The sequence below is a fragment of the Sciurus vulgaris genome (genome assembly GCF_902686455.1).
Source record: "Sciurus vulgaris genome assembly, chromosome: 17".
NCBI lineage: Eukaryota > Metazoa > Chordata > Mammalia > Rodentia > Sciuridae > Sciurus > Sciurus vulgaris.
Genome location: NC_136478.1, coordinates 13832806 through 13849447, shown reverse-complemented (window position 1 = coordinate 13849447; position 16642 = coordinate 13832806). Strand labels below are relative to the sequence as shown.

The 16642-nt window shown below is 41.6% G+C and overlaps 2 protein-coding genes across 2 annotated transcripts; one reads left to right on the top strand and one right to left on the bottom strand.

The window, feature by feature from the left end:
- The first annotated feature begins 25 nt into the window (after window positions 1-25).
- On the top strand, window positions 26-12152 carry TXNL4B (thioredoxin like 4B). The gene is made up of 4 exons (XM_079117744.1): window positions 26-441; window positions 3146-3315; window positions 5719-5870; window positions 7277-12152. The coding sequence occupies exons 2-4, from the start codon at window positions 3184-3186 to the stop codon at window positions 7440-7442; spliced, it is 450 nt and encodes a 149-aa protein (XP_078973870.1). The 5' UTR covers window positions 26-441; window positions 3146-3183; the 3' UTR covers window positions 7443-12152.
- LOC306648053 (haptoglobin) lies at window positions 11482-16370 on the bottom strand. Its single transcript, XM_079117743.1, has 5 exons — window positions 16298-16370; window positions 14389-14471; window positions 14021-14122; window positions 13290-13364; window positions 11482-12414 (listed from the first exon to the last, which is right to left on the bottom strand). Exons 1-5 carry the CDS (start codon window positions 16300-16302, stop codon window positions 11636-11638), a joined length of 1044 nt encoding a protein of 347 aa, XP_078973869.1. The 5' UTR covers window positions 16303-16370; the 3' UTR covers window positions 11482-11635.
- Between the last annotated feature and the right edge of the window lie 272 nt (window positions 16371-16642).

The window sequence follows — 16642 nt, the reverse complement described above, 5'->3', positions numbered from 1 at the left end:
GACCATATTGACTAAGGGCGGAAGTGACAGCGAACTTCCGGTCAGGGGTGTGGGCGGTGTCTAGAATAATCTCTTCTGTTTATTGGCCTCTTGAGTGGGTTCGGCTACCGCGAGTTCGTTCCATTTCCGTTTGGTTCTCAAGAAGCTGACTAACGAGAGTTGCTAGGCAACGACCCAGGGATACTTTGGCTGGAGGTCGCCGACCTGCTTGGGGCAGAAGAAGGGCGCCGCCTGCGTCCTGGCTACTCCCGGAAAGGACCCCGGTTGCTGACCGCCCTGGAGCGGAGGGGACCTGGACGAGTAAAGTATCATCGTCTCTAGCAGCTGTAGGCCAAGGATAGCCCAAGCACAAGCCTCCTTAAAAAACTTACGTTGGGTATTTTCCAAAGTAGAGACGTGCGTCTCGATGTAAATAAAAATCGCCCTTCTGTTCATATGCAGGTATGTCCATTGATGATGTTTTAGAATATTCCACTTTTCTATGTAAATATGTACATGTATATTCTAGTTAGGTTTCGTAAAACTGTGGAATCATACTTCCTATGCTGCTCTGTAACTTTTCTTTGATGTCTGTAATTACGCTTCGCAGGACTTTGCTGTCATTTATTTCACCAATCTCCTATTGCTGACCGTTTAGGTTGTTTTTAGCTTTTTGCCCTAAGTGCGCGTAGAATAGCCTATGTACATAAACCTTTGTGCATTTGTCTAATGATTTACTAAAAATTAGTTCTCAAAAGTGGAATTGTCAGAGTATGTCGGTTTTCTTTCCAGAAAGGTTTTGTCCCTCTGCTTTTAGCAGAGAACTCTGAATGCCTACCCCTGCACTCACACTGTTACCCTTATTGTGTTTTACTATCTTGTTTAATCTTTGTCAATTTAATTAGTTTTTTGGATTTGCCTTTATTTGCTTATTTGTAAAGCTTAGCTTTCCAAATGTATTTACTATCCACCTGTACCTCTTCTTTTGTGAATTCTCTGTTGATACCCTTTTCTATGGATGTCTTCTTAGATAGGTCTCAATTTTGGTCTCCAGCATTTGTCCAAGCCCATCCCTAGCCTCCCTGTTGACATTGCCTTCCCTTTTTTGCTCCTTATTAGTAGCCTAGAGGATTTGCTCTGTCTGAATTCCAGTGGTGGAACATATCCATATTCTCTTTGAAGTTCTCTTTCATCAGGATTTTTTTCTGCCACTCAAATATGACAAAGTCCCTCCTGGTAATCAGCTTCCCTATTTAAAGTATACCTATTGCTGGAACACTTCCATTTCCTATATGAATTTTTATTAAATTTCTATACTAAAATGTGATTTGTGACCAAAAAATAAGCATAGAAAAAGAAATCCTACTTTTTTGTAGCATTAGCCAACTCTGAAAAGTGTTGAGTGTCTCAGTGAAGTCTTCTGTAGATGCCTGCAGTGATATGCTCCTTGATCAAGGAGCTTCTCAAATATGAAATTTCTTCTAATCATAAAATTAGGATCTGAGTTAGTTGGGTTTTTGTTGTTGTTGTTTTGTTTTTTGGTTTTTGGCAAGGGGGTGGGTACTGGGGCTTGAACCCAGGGGCACTCAACCATAAGCCACATCCCCATCCCTTTTTTGTATTTTATTTAGAGACAGGGTGTCACTGAGTTTCTTAGGGCCTCACTAAGTTCCTGAGGCTGGCTTTGAGCCTGCCATCCTCCTGCCTCAGCCTCCCAAGCTGCTGGGATTACAGGTGTGCACCACCACACCCAGCTTAAACTCCTATTTTAGAGGTAACACTAAGCTAGAAATTTGGTGACCAGTATTCTAGTCCTTGTAGACTAATTAATAAGCACACTAGTCTATGAAATGAACTACCCAGCACCCAAAGGAACAGTTGGATTGGGCACTTCTATCAGTATTTTATGATTCATTTACTTAATTGTGGTTTTCATGCCATCTTCTTAATCTCTTTGTCATATGATGAGGTGCATCTTGTAAGGTATGAACCAAAAATCTTAAAGCAGGAGTTGTGATAATATAAATATTCATCAATAAAAGGTTGTTTAAAAGTATGGTGCATGCACGAAGTAATATTCTGTTATGGCAGAGAATCTAGAAGTTTTCTGTACAGAGATATGGATAAATCTTCATGTATTAAGTTTAAAAAATTCAAAGAGCAAAAAAAGTGGCTAACGTGTGCTGAGCTCTGCCATTTGTCCTTCTCCTCTGGACCACTCTGGGACCAGGATCTTTGCCTGCCTCAGCAGCTCCCATACCCTCTGGTTCCAGGTGGAGACAGGCATCGGGAACATGAGCAGAGGTCAGAGGGAGAGTGAAGAGCAGTTACATCCCTAACTGCAGGCCGACTGTGCAGCAGCCCTGCACCCTGCTTTCTCCTCCACACAGTTCTGGCAACTACTGCTGCCCATTGCTCCTCCAGGCCTAGGGCTATGAACAGGAACCTGCGGTTACTAGCTAGCTACTAGCTGGTTGTTTTCCTGTGCCCTGCCTTGAGTGAACTCAGGTTACCAAATTTGAGGGTGCCATCTCTTTCTTGCTGGAACAGTGACTGATACAATATGCCGTCTCTTAGGTAAAAAAAAGAAAATATAGAAACACATATTTGTAGGCTGGTGTTGTAGCTCAGTGGTAGAGCACTTGCCCTGCATGTGTGAGGTACTGGGTTCTATTCTCAGCACCACATGAAAATACAATAAAAAAAAAAAAAAAAAAAAAACAAGTCCATCACCAATTTAAATATATATATATATATTTAAGAAAAAAAAAGAGGGCTGGGTTGTGGCTCAGTGGTGGAGCACTTGCCTAGCATGCATGAGGCACTGGGTTTGATCCTCGGCACCACATACAAAACTAAATAAAATAAAGTATTATTTTTAAAAAACCACTTCAAAAAAAGAAACACGTATTTGTATTTTCTTGTGACTATGTAATGAAACTCCAGAAGATACATTAGAAATTAAAACAGTTTCCTGGTGTGTAGGGCATGTGTGGCAGTGGGAACAGGGCCCAAGAAGGGGCCATAGGGGGGAGGGACACTTTTCATGTATACCTTTCTATAATGTTTCTTTTTTAACCATGTAACTATGTTACCTACTCTAAAAATTGTTTTAATTAGGACTCCTGCACTTAAACTGTCTTTAAATATTGCAACTTCGTTTCAGGATTTATGGTGGGGAATTAACATTTGGATTATTTCAAGATGAGCTTCCTGTTGCCCAAACTGACTAGCAAAAAAGAAGTAGACCAAGCAATAAAAAGTACTGCAGAGAAAGTGTTGGTTCTCCGATTTGGGAGAGATGAAGATCCTGTGTGTTTGCAACTAGATGACATTGTAAGTGAATTTTTTAAATAAATATGGTTTTTAAAAAAAAATTTTGTAGTTGCATATGGATAGAATATCTTTATTTGTTTACTTCTATGCAGTGCTAAGGATCAAACCCAGTGCCTCACATGTACTAGGCAAATGCTCTGCCACTGAGCTACAGCCCCAGCCCAAATAAGTGGTTTTTATTAAAAATCTGTTCATTCTTGTTCCAGTGTCTGAAAAATGAATGAAAGAGAGCAGGCAGAGCTCAGATGTAGCTCTTGGTTCATTAGCACACTTTCACTAAGAGCTGATCATGGTCTTGCCCTGAGCTAAACCTCCAAATATTTGTTTGTGCTGGATCTGTTTCATTGTCCTTCCCCACTAGCAGATCTCAAAACTCATTTTCATAGATTAGACAGTGGAAGAGCAGAAAACACTACCAGGTGTCTGTGAATGTTACCTTCTTTTAAATTTTGTTTTCATTCCATCTGCTATTATTTTTAGTTATTTTTATGTGATCAAACCTGTGCTGGGTAAGCACTCTACCACTGAGCCACAGCCCCAGCCCTTGTTGCCTTATTTTGATGCTGGAGCAGTGGCCCCATTTCCCAGTGGCAGAAACAAACACCAGAGAGGTCAAGGAACCTCCCACTGGCATAGATGCACTTAATTACAGAGCTGAAATTTGAACTCAGTTTTCTCTAGGTGCCAATTCTCTTTTCTTACGTACTACCTCTAGAATGTCCCTGATGATGGTTTCTGATCTCACAGAACATCTTCACACTTTGATTAGTAAGGGGAAAAATTATGGGACAGAGTGAGTGTATTCTTGTCTCTGTTTATTATAGACAGAGATTTAACCAAGGACTAAGACCTCTTCCCTCTGTACTGCTGCCATCCACCATGGAAATTAAAGTGTAAGAATCCTCATGTGGTTAAAAAAACGGATGTGTAATGTGTTAGCCTGGAGGACAAATGACCAGAAAATTATACCCTTATGTAACGTGGGGAGGAAAAAATAGCACAGAAGTCAAAACGGTAGATTCTGAGTTGGGGTGTATCCTCAGGAGCAGAGCACTTTACCTAGCATGTGAGAGGCCCTGGGTTCAATCCCCAGCACCGGAAGAAAAAACCAAAGTATAGTTTCTGAAGACAAGTTGCCAAAATTCAAATCCCAGCCCTAATGTTTAGGAACTGTGTGAACTGGAGCAAGTTACTTTACCTCCTGTACATCTGTTTCCTTCATCTATAAAATAGGAACTCTGATAATCCATACTTCATAGGAATGTATAAGGATTAAATGAATGAACAAACAAAAAGCATGTATGGCAGCATGCAGGAAGTTGCATAAATATTTGCTACTATAATTATTATTTCTAGGAGGATTGAGTGGAAAGAGATTTAGGGGAATTTCAGTATCTGAATTACATATTTCTGAGTTGTTTTAAGAGAATACAATATGTGATTTTTGTTTGTTTCATGGTGCTAGGGATAGAACCCTGTGCAGGGTAGGTAGGTGCTTTGCCACTGAGCTCTATACCTACAACCTACTTAAAATGAGTATGAATTACTTTTATAGGAGTAATCAAATGTGGACAAGAAAGTTAAAAAAAAAAGTGTATTTTCCCAGGGAGCTCTCATAACCTGTGAACAGTGATTCAGCCTCTGAACAAGACAGTTACACTGTGTCTAATGTGGAACCCAAACAGGCTACAGTTTTGGCCCAGGAAATTTTTTCAAACAAAATATTGTAGTAAAATGTTGCCCAACTTGGAATAGACCCACCATTTGACCCAGCTATCCCACTCCTCGGTTTATACCCAAAGGACTTAAAATCAGCATTCTATAGTAACGCAGCCACATCAATGTTCATAGCTGCTCAATTCACAATAACTAGATTGAAGAACCAACCTAGATGCCCTTTGATTGATGAATGGATAAAGAAACTGGTATATATACATAATGGAATGTTACTCAGCCATAAAGAAGAATAAAATTATGGCATTTGCTGGTAAATGGATGGAGCTGGAGAATTTCATACTAAGTGAAGTAAACAAACCCAAAAAACCAAAGGCCGAATGTTTTCTCTGATAAGTGGATGATGATACATAACGAAGTAGAGGGGGTGGCAGGGGGTGGGGCAAGAGAAGAATGGAGGAACTTTGGATTGTGTAGAGGAAAATGGGGTGGAAGGGAGTGGGGGAAGGAAAGATAGTGAACTGAGGCAGACAGTATTACCCCATGTACATGTATGATTACACAAATGGTGTGAATCTACATTGTGTACAACCATAGAAATGAAAAGTTGTACCCTGTTTGTGTACAATGAATCAAAATGCAGTCTGTAAAAATAAAAAAATAAAATGTTGCCCAGAAGAAACATTGGTTACTTCTCTTATTGTAACCTCCTCCTCTCTTGTCATTCAGCTCTCTAAGACCTCATCTGACTTAAGTAAAATGGCTGCTATATACCTGGTAGACGTGGACCACACTCCAGTTTATACACAGTATTTTGACATCAGTTACATTCCATCTACTGTATTTTTCTTCAATGGGCAGCATATGAAAGTGGACTATGGGTAAGTTAAGTTTGACTTTGAAGTCATTGCAATCTTGAAAGTTTCCTTTATCGAAGCCATTTCTATAACTCACCTATTTGCATATGATATTGGTTCTCTGAATCTTGTGTTAGTATTGTTTCCTCAAATGATGCATCCTTTAATTTTCATATGAAACTTAGGTACAAAATGAGAATATTTCAGAAATGATTGGCAAATATTTTAATTTCCAGCTTAAATATGAAGAATAGTATAGCTTATAAAGCACCAATCGTTCTCAAGTCTAGAAATACAAAATAGTTATATTAACTAAGTATAGAATGTAAAAAGTTTCCCAGAAATTCTATTTGAAACATAATATGTAGTAGTTCTTAAACTTTTGAGACTGTAGATGGTGTTTATAAAAGAAGCATTTCTGTCAGCAAACTTCTCTCTCACTGAGTGTCTTCTGCCACTCAGATATTTCAAAGTCATTCTTCAACAATGCCTGTCAAAACATATAACAAGAATTTTTTAATGTCTTCTATTCTGTCTAGTTAGCATCCCAGTGGTGAAGATCACTGACTGTATTCATCATTCTTAACATTTCTTACTTTGGTTGATACATACTTCTAACATATTATTGTTAGAAAACGAGTTATACTGTTTGAAAATGTTTTAAAGCTATTTATTTTCCTGGAACACTGTAAAGTAGTACTTAATTGATGTAAGTATTAGTTTGAAACAAACTTTTTAAAAGGCAATTTATGACACTATATATCAAACAACTTTAAAGTGTTTCAACATTTTAACCCAGTGATTGCATTTCCAGGAATTTAATGTGATGTTGTAGGTACATATTTAATTACTTTGAAAGAAATATATATTAACTGAAAAAATACATTATTAAATAGTTTATAATATGATTCTCATTACCCTGAAAAAATATATACACTTATGCATATACATACATACACATAAGATTAGAAGTATATAACACCAAAATGTATCTTCTGGCCTCACTGGTGATTTTATTTCTCTCTAAAAAAAGTTTCTACAATAAATATACCTACCATTTAAAATTTTTTTAAATAATCTGTTAATACCTATATCTCAAAAGTTTAAGTGGTGAGAACTTAGAAGACCCTGACTAGTTAATGGACTTTGCACAGAAACACTAACCACACCTGCTCCAGTGCTCAGTGAATTCTACTTGATGATGACTTATGAAATGATTAAAATATATTTGAAGCAGAATCTTAAACATAGCACAGTGTGGCCCACATCATATAACAAGTGGGAAAAATCACATGTCAGGCTGTGTGTCTAAAGTCTCCCTGAGAAGATGAAAGTAATGAATCTGCTGTTCATTTTGTTTATCCTGCAAGTCTTCAGCAAGTGATTGTTGTGAGTTCTGAGAGCAGTTATTTCTCTCCTGTGCCATCTAGGTCTCCAGATCACACAAAGTTTGTGGGAAGTTTCAAAACCAAACAAGACTTCATAGACTTGATTGAAGTAATCTATCGGGGAGCCATGAGGGGAAAGCTTATTGTCCAAAGTCCTATTGATCCCAAGAATATTCCCAAATATGACCTTCTCTATCAAGACATTTAGCACATTCACCACTGTTGGAAATTAAGAGACGGCACACATTGGAACAGTGCCTGACTCCAGCTGTGCTGTTTTCTGGAGTCCCTCAGAAACGTGTTCAGTGTCCCAACAGAGAAGAGGTGTGACTTGTGTGTAAGATGTCCAGCTCCCAAGCAGAAGACTGTCTGGCACTCCCAGGTCTGGAAGGCTGAGCATCTGTTCTCTACAGGCCTCCAAGGAATCGAGGCAACAGTATTCATTTTCCCCAGGGTGGTTTTTCTAACTTCCTTTAGACAGTGCTTTTCTTTGTCCCTCAAGATGATGCAGAATCCTCCTAGACATTTCTAGTACAGTTGATTTAGCCATGTTTATCTGATGCACAAGTAAATGGAAAGTCAGTCCTGTAAGAGCAAAGCACTTCTTTTCTATTCTGAATGTGCACATGTACATGCAAACCCCTGCCCATTCCTCCACTCATATCCCTCACGCTCCCCCAGCTCCAGGCCTTCCTTCAGTTTCTTTTGGAATAGTAATTGTCTACTAATAGTAGGCTTGTTTTTTTTGTTGTTTTTTGTTTTTGTTTTTGTTTTCCCCAGAGGCTTTTGAACTGAGACTTTTCAGAAATACCATCCTGAACCAGGCACAGAGGTAGTCCCACCCGGTCACTTAAGAGGCTGAAGCAGGATTGCTTGAGCCTAGAAGTTCAAGACCAGCCTGGGCAACAATGAGACCCCATTTGACAAAGCAACCAAACACTGTCTTGGTTGTCCTCAATAACATAAACTAGATTTTTTGTTATTAAATTGCCCAAGAAGTAAGAACTTGAATATCATTCAGCACCCAATTTGAGCTAAACAGAGACTTAATTACTCTTAGTAAATAAAGGTTTCACAGAAGTCAGAATCGCTACCGCTTTCTGAAGCAGAAAATTGTATTTCATGGGCTCAAAATTTTAAAAAAGTCAGAACTTTTAGAGAAAGTATCACCTTTATGGGATTTGCCAATCCCAATGACTTTACAAAGAAGCTTTGCTCTTCAGAGTCCTCCTGGCACAACCTTGGCAGTTGACTGCTTCTCTCAAGCCTCATGGCAGCTGTTGAGTACTGACTTTCTAGAATGAGATAGTAGACCCTGAGCTATAGGAAGTGGACCTGCTTGGCAGCACTGCCTTCTTTACCAGCACAAGCCCAGTTCTGTTCAGGGCAGTCAGTACTATCTGTCTGACCCCTTTGCTAGGTGCTTCTCTCCAAGATTGTCTCGCAGGAGGGATAGCCATGAGACTTAGTTCTAGCTAATGTGGCACAGAAGAAAGACTGCTGGGGGGTTTGTGTGTCCTTTGCTGATAAAAGGAGAAAGCAGCTCCAGGAATAAAGCAAAACAAAATCCTTTCTTTTTTCTTTCTTTTTTTTAAGCAAAACAGAATCCTTTCACTACCACCTGTCTTTTCTCCCTGACTTCCCACTTGATTTTAACAGTGATGCATGGAACTGTAGCAGCCATTCTTAGGCTCAGGAGGTGACCAGCATCAAGATGAAAAAATAATATGCTGAGAAGAACAATGAAAAGGGTCTGACCCCTGGTGATGTTATTGAGTTCCTGAGTGAACTCTAGATCCACCTCCCTCGAGACTTCAGTTTACATAGGTCACAGTTGGTCAGGTTTTCTGTTCTTCACAACCTCAATCACGCAGTATTTGATGTACAATAAGTATTTAAATACCACCACAATCTCAGAATGCGCATGCTAAAATTCTCATATCATCATCTTACTAAGGGCTTTAGGGAATCTATCTCTGAAGTCCTGATTTTTATCTTAATTCTTTCCATCCCACAAGTATTTATTGAGTATATTCTGGGTGCCCCATCTGACACTAGCTGCTGCACAAATATAAACAACTCATGGACAGAGAAGAAGGTTTCTGAGAGGAGGCGATGCCTGAATCTTAAGGGAGAGTAGGAAGTCCTCGTGCAGAAAGGGGAGAGGTATATCAGCAGAGGGACCCAAGGGAAAAGGCCCGTGGTTGGAGGCAGCAGAGAGAGCTCAGACTGTTTCTGGAAACCCAAGGAGGAGGCCAGAACAGCAAGAGATACCATAGGGAGGAAGGCAGAGAACATAAGTGATTTTCTTAATCTTTCTCATCATTGTTTTCCTCCTGAGGAGTGACCAGAAACCACTTAATACAACCAGATAATTCTGTAGGAAACTGGGAGGTTTCTTCTTCCAGAAAACTTAATGCTGAAGATATTATCAAAAGAAAAAGTTACAAATAACTGCATTCTGAGAGGCATTTTGTAAGCATTTAACTGTATAATTTTCAGTTTCTGTCTGTTATTTCTTTCATCAGTTCTAGGATATAGGTCCATGTCTCCATTGCTCCTCTATTTCTCACCTGTCAAAATATATCAGTGGGTCTTGCCGGGTACTGTGGCCCACACCTGTAATCCCAGTGGCTCAGGAGGTTGAGGCAGGAGGATTGCAAGTTCAAAGCCAGCCTCAGTGAAAGCAAAGTGATAAGCAACTCAGTGAGACCTTGTCTCTAAATAAAATACAAAATAAGACTGGGGATGTGGCTCAGTGGTTAAGTGCCCGAGTTCAAATCCTGCCCCGCCCCCCCAAATATTGATGGATCTGGAAGGTGCATGTGAAGAGAACTTAACAGTGAAGGCCAGATCCTGGTGAAGGAATAGTGACATCAGTGACCTTTTGTACTATGAAAAGGAGAGACCATATGTTTGACATGATAAGAAGGTAGATTAGTGAAGGGTCAGCGTACTAAAGGCTTACTAGCACAAGAAAGCATTCAGAGAGAAAAGCTCCCTGTTCACCTTTCACCTGTGAGCCCCTTTCTAGCAAGCCCCTTATCTTTGTGAAATGGAAGATCACACAGCTTGCATTTGACTTCGGGTAGAGGATGAATTTCTTCCAGGTTAGCAAACATCTTCTACTGAGGAAGAGATTCCTAACTTTTTACAGAGTCCCAGAGCATTGTGTCTGGTAGAGACTTTAGCCATCCTCTGTTAAGTCCTTATGGAAGAGACCAGGGATCTGATCATGGCCAGAGAGCTGAAAGCATTTAGCAGGTTTGTACGCTGAGTTGTGATTTAGACCCAGCAAGTCAGAGATCCTCCTTATTTTGTTTTCTGGAGCCCTGAAAAGTTGGAACACAAACAGTAAAAGTATTGTCTGGGTCAGAACACACTCTTTTCATCCCACTTTGGCTTACATTAGTTTCCCTCTCTGTGACAAAAGGAAATGTTTGCTTTGACTCAGAATTTGAGAGTTGGCTCTATTGCTTGGGACCTGTGGTGAGGCAGCACATCATGAAGAGGAGCATATGATAGATCAAAACACAGCTCACCTCGTGACATCCAGAAAGCAAAGAAGAAAAGCAGAAGACCAGAGCCCCAGAGTCCCCTTTAAAGGCACAGCCCATTGACCTAACTTCCTCCCATAAATCCTCTCAAAGACTCCACCACCTCCCAATAGTGCCACAGGCTGGGGACCATGCCTTAAACTCATGGACTTTTGGAAGACATTTATCTAAACCATAGCATCAGGCTTGCACCCTTTCTCCTGATGCACTTCAAAGAGCAACAGGATTCAGTTAAAATGAACTAAGGGTTTGTATTCAAATAGACCTAGATTCAAGTTTAGCTTCCATTTTCAATAGCTGTGGAAACAAACAAAGCACGTTGCTTCACTGAGTAGTTCCTCATCTGTAAAACAAGGATAAGAGCTCTCTCTCTCTGAGGGCTGGGCCTGTGACTCAGTGGTGAAACACTTGCCTAGCACATGTGAGGCACTGGGTTTTATCCTCAGCACCACATAAAAATAAATAAAGTTACTCTGTCCGTCTACAACTAAAATTTTTTAAAAGAGATATCTCTCTGAGACCTGACATTCAATAGGCATTAAGTCAATGCATAATTCCCCAAAATGGACCAATTTGTATCACCTTGGGAATTTCCAGGCAGCTTGGAGTGTTCTCTGCCATACTCTATGCCACTCATCTACTCATCTGCCCAGTAACATAAATGAGAGAATAAAAAAGGCTCAGACTAAAAACAGCACAGAAATTAATCATAGCAAGTTCTTTATTAATTAACTCAGTAGCCCAGGGCTGGTGCCTGTCAGCTTCAGACGGTGTCCTGTCCCATCCACCTTTCCTTCTTTCAGGGTAAACTCTCACTACAAAGAGGGCTTCCAGCCAGCCTGTGTTATTCATCGGCTATGGTTTCCTGAACCCAGTCCAGAATGGAGGGCACCTTCACGTATACACCGTACTCAGCCACGGTGCAGCTCTTATCAAAGCTCAGGATCCCAGCTGCATACCAAGTGTCCTCCTCCAGGTCGTGAATGACAAAGGCACTGCCAGCATCACCATAACAGGTGTCTTCCTGGTACTTGGACATGCCAGCACAGAAAGTGTGCTCATTCAGGATGGGCTGTACCCCAACAGGGCTCTTTGGGGTCTTCTTTTCGGGCACCGTGCTGCCCTCATAGTGCTGCACACAGTTGATTTGGTCAGCCACAGGCAGCATGACATACTTGAGGTGCTGTGTAAAGTTAAAGTTGGTGTTCCGCCCCCAACCAGACACATAACCCACACGCCCAACTTCTGCATAATCCTTGGAAGGTAGGCAAATGGGCATCACTCTCTCATTGACAGGCACCTTTTGTTTGAGTTTGATAAGGCCAATGTCTACCATAGAGTAGTTAGGGTGGAGAACCACCTTCTCAATCTCCACCAGCTGCCTTCTCCCCACGTAGAGTTTTAAAGTAGGAGCAATGTCCTCTGCTGTTGCATCCTCTGTGTGATTCAGGAAGAGATTTTTGGCTGTGGTCAACAGCCACTGTTCATTGATCAGCGTGGCCCCGGTGGTGAGACCATGTCGTGAGATCATCTTAGCCTGCCAGGGAAAGCTGCCTTTGGCATCCAGAGATCCACCGATGATGCGCTGCACCTGATCCACTGGATTCTTAGGCTTTCCACACACTGTCAAGGAGAGCAAGAAACCCATGAGCAGGAGTGTGAAAGGCTCCCAGTCTAGGAAAGCCAAGTCTTTCTACACGATCATTCACTTTTTCAAAACTAGAAATGCTTAGATGCTTGCTTTACCGTCTGCTCATCTAATTGCCAGTGTTCACAGTTTAAAATAATGTTTTTTTCATTGTTTACATTGCAAAGCAGAGCTCTATTTCCTGCTTTTCCAACACAAAAGAAATAAGTAACACTGAGATTTTTAAACCCTAGCTGACAAACTATATGTATATTTAAATAATAATTTTTGTCACTACAAAGGAATTTCCACAATTCCCTGAAACTATTGAAAGGGCTGGATGCTATATAATTCCTTCTCTCTGACTCGCAAGGGCTCTGTTAGCATTGGCAGGAATGCAGATTTTACAGATGTTACAGTTGATCCAGGGCAGATTAGCACTTCCACAGCCCTGCTGGCAGAAGATGAGCAAGATCCTCTGTTCCCAGAGAAAAAGGGGGAAGCAAGGAGACTCCTGATTCCTGTTTTATACCTCCATGGGTTAAGCTTTTACTCAGCCTTCCTTGACTTGTTCTTTCTGGGCCTCATTTTACTTTTGACCTAGGCTCTCTAGGTAGGTTGTCTGTGTGCACAGGGTCTCCTAATCCAGGGGCAGTAGAGACAGTACCCTTCAGTCCCCTAAAATAAGATGCTCAGTGAGCTGCCATTAGAGGTCACCTCCTCACTGCACAGTCTTGGCTCCACTGGCTGTGGTTCTCCCTGATCCCTTACCTTGGCTCCTGTATGCTCAGGGGAAGCCGCACAAGAGGGATGTGACTCTGCAACATTTCAGCCTAGGTGCCTGCCCATGTACTAAGCCCTCAGCACCCACCTGCTTCACATTCAGGAAGTTTCTCTCCAATGTCTTTGTTGATCCACTGCTTCTGGCTGTTTAAGGTATACACTCCTGAAACAAAAGGAAAGAAATGAGCCCAGAAAGAGATTAATTCTGGACCTCGTGCAGGGTGGAAAGGTTTTTCAAGAGAATTTAGAAGGAAAAGGCTAAGAGAAGATGAAGAAGGGGAGGAGCACTGAGCTTCAAGTCAAGCCCTGGGGTCTCCAGCAGTACAGACTGTGGTCATGGTAAGACAGAACAAACAGAGATGGGACTTCAGATCCTGACTCCAGCTCTCAAAGGCCACCTCAACTTGAGCAAGATAATCATTTTCTCTATGCTTCATTTGCCTCATCAGAAAAATAATAGTATCTCTTAAGAGCAGTGCTGTGGGAACTAATTGAGCTTTAAATAGTTAGGAAGCACTTAGAAAGTGCCAGAATGTAGTGCTCCCTGGGGAAGGGTTACCCACTGTCATTGTCATTTGTTCTTTCACCACATTTCCTTTCATAAATGGAGAACTTACTCTAAGGTAAGCTACGTGGCATGGCTTCCACCTAACAAAAGAGAAACAGGCTGATAAAAGTTTGCTCACAGAACCACCTACTGATGACAAAACCTAATTCAATATCTAAATCTGGCTCCAAGAAGTGCAGGTGAACTTGCTGGCCATTATGGGGATGTCAGGGCCATGGCGTATGCTGGGCAGACTCTTGCCCAGGCCTCACCGTCTCCTTCAGTGCGCAGCCTGTAGTAGGTCTTACACTGGTAGCGAACCATGTGATCCACACGGCCATTTGCAATCTCAGGGGGCTTTGGGCAGCTGTCATCTGCAAAGAAGAAGAAACCAGTAAAGGAAGTTAATATTCAGAAATTACTCCCAGAGACCTATAAAAAGTCAGAGAGGAAGCTGCTGTGCACATCAACCTCCTTCTGACCCCTGGAAGACAATAAAGGGCATCTCCCCTCGTTTCTAGGAGAGACTAGGATGAGAAGGCTCAGCTGGCTCTTCTCCAAGAGTGCAGATCCAGTGGGGTCAGAGTAGGCCACAGCAGAGCTGGGGATGCACAATTACTGCCCAAACCCAAAGACCTACCTGCAAAATCCGTGACATCATTGCCAACGTCCACCGCAAAAAGCTGTCCCCAGAGCAGGAGGGCGACAAGAGCTCCCAGGGTGCTGCAGAGAGATGATGGGAAAGAATACAAAGCTGATCTTCCTGCTTCACCACACGTGTGTGCGTGCGCATACACACACCCTCAAGCAACCAGAAAAGAAAGTAGACGTGTGCAAGTGCCGGGACAAAAGGCTGCCCTCCCGCTCCCGCACACAGGCTGTGGCAGCTCTTCTGAATGCACCCAGTTCCAGCAAGCTCCATGCTGCTAGGAACATCACGTCCACTTCAGAGAACCGCCAAGATAGGAAGGCAGAGTTAAGGGAGCCTCAGTTACTGGCCGCCTTTAGGAAACATTCAGTTGGCAATAATATATGAGCTTTCCAGCCAAGAGAAGCTCCATCAGGTACCCCTAAAGCCCTAGGCTACAGGATGTACCCAATGTAATGTGGGCTTAAAGATGGGAACATGGGGCTTAGTATGCTAAACTCTCTACTTTTTGGAATTTTCTATAATAAAAGACTTTTTAAATATATAATCATTTTTTTTTTCCTGAGATGGGAAGAAACATCCCAGGTTGGTCTCTAAACTCCAGGGCTCAAGCAACACGCCCTTCCTCAGCCTCCCGAGTAACTGGAACTACAGGCCCTCATCACTGGATCAAGCCCAAATATGTCATTTAAAATCCACATATGATTGTATGAATTATTTCATGAACATTTGCCTTTAGGAAATGGTATATCATTAGTTGGGTGCACATCTATAACCCCAGCAACTCAGGAGACTAAAGCAGGAGGATCGAAAGTTCTAGACCAGCCTCAGCAATTCAGCAAGACTGACTCTCAAAAAATAAAAATAAAAAGGGCTGGGGATGTAGCTGAGTGGTAAAGTGCTCCTAGGTGCTATTTCTAGTACCAGCCACACACACACACACACACACACACACACACACACACAACTTAATACCGAAATGGTAATCAAACTCCAGAATGCCAGGAGGTTACAAGAAAGAGTAACCATCTTGCTGGCAGATGTCAGTCATTCAGATATTACTTGGTGTGATGTTAAGTTTCCTATCTTGTTATTTTAACAATTCAAAAAGTCTTATTTTTATCAAATCTAGATCCTTAATTATATCACTCAAATGTGTTGCTATTCGTCTTATTTTAAAAAGAAAAAAAAAATTTTCTAGTAAATATAGTCACAATGCCAGGAAGCTTCACCCTTGTGAAGAGGAAAACTGTAACCTCAAGAAAAACGATCTGTACTGGGGACATAGCTCAGTGGTAGAGCACTTCTGGGTTCAATCCTCAGTAGTGCAAAAAAGAAAGAAAAGGAGGATGAAGAGGAAGATGAGAAGGAGCAGGAGCAGGAAGATCCTTCTTAAGAGTAGATCCTGTCTCCTGGGAAAGACAGCACTGCCTGAGAGAACCATCTTTGGAGACAAAAAAGGAGAGGGCTTAATATACTAAGTGCTTTAATCCACCACAGTTTAGCACTTGGTCTTGTTTCAGATAGATAGATAGATAGATAGATAGATAGATAGATAGATAGATAGATAGATAGATAGATAGATAGATAGATAGACAGACAGACAGACAGATATAGAGATAGATTTTGCAGGGTAGGGGGAGTACCAGGGATTGAACTCCAAGGTACCCAACCACTGAGCCACATCCCCAGACCTATTTTGTATTTTATTTAGAGACAGGGTCTCACTAAGTTGCTTAGTGCCTTTCTTCTGCTGAGGCTGGCTTTGAACTTGAAATCTTTCTGCCTCAGCCTCCCAAGCTGCTGGGATTACAGGAGTTTTGCATCTCCCTTGTAGACTTCTATACCAGTACATAAAGAAGGACGAAATAACAAGGGGTCTGGGGTTCTATGAACTCACCTCATCTTTGACTTGGCCTCTGGACGTGCAGTACTGTGGGGGCTGCTGAGCCTTTTATGCCTCAAAATCTCACCCCACCTCTTTCTTAATTTGTAATTTCTGTGTTTACCCAAAGTTGTGTTTACATAACTTTGGGCTTGTTAAGGTCACTGGCAGTTACCAGTAACCAAACCACAAACAACATCCTTGTTAAGAGTTGATCTCTTGCTTCATGCTTGGCTTTCCCATGGTGTTATTTTACAACCCTGAAGAAATCTGGCAACTTTATGACCCCATGTACCTGCCAAGTGTTTCCAGAAAACAGCAACAGGGCAGAAAGCCTGAATGAGAGGACTATTAATCTGT

Bases quoted from the DNA above. Each gene is read 5' to 3' on its own strand.
- TXNL4B (XM_079117744.1), top strand. From the start codon at position 3,184: ATGAGCTTCCTGTTGCCCAAACTGACTAGCAAAAAAGAAGTAGACCAA. The intron at 3,316-5,718 runs GTAAGTGAATTT...CTTGTCATTCAG, and splicing joins GTTTGCAACTAGATGACATT to CTCTCTAAGACCTCATCTGA. The intron at 5,871-7,276 runs GTAAGTTAAGTT...TGTGCCATCTAG, and splicing joins CATATGAAAGTGGACTATGG to GTCTCCAGATCACACAAAGT.
- LOC306648053 (XM_079117743.1), bottom strand. The intron at 14,123-14,388 runs GTAGGTCTTTGG...TCTTCTTTGCAG, and splicing joins TGATGTCACGGATTTTGCAG to ATGACAGCTGCCCAAAGCCC. The intron at 12,415-13,289 runs GTGGGTGCTGAG...TCTCCTTGACAG, and splicing joins ACTTCCTGAATGTGAAGCAG to TGTGTGGAAAGCCTAAGAAT.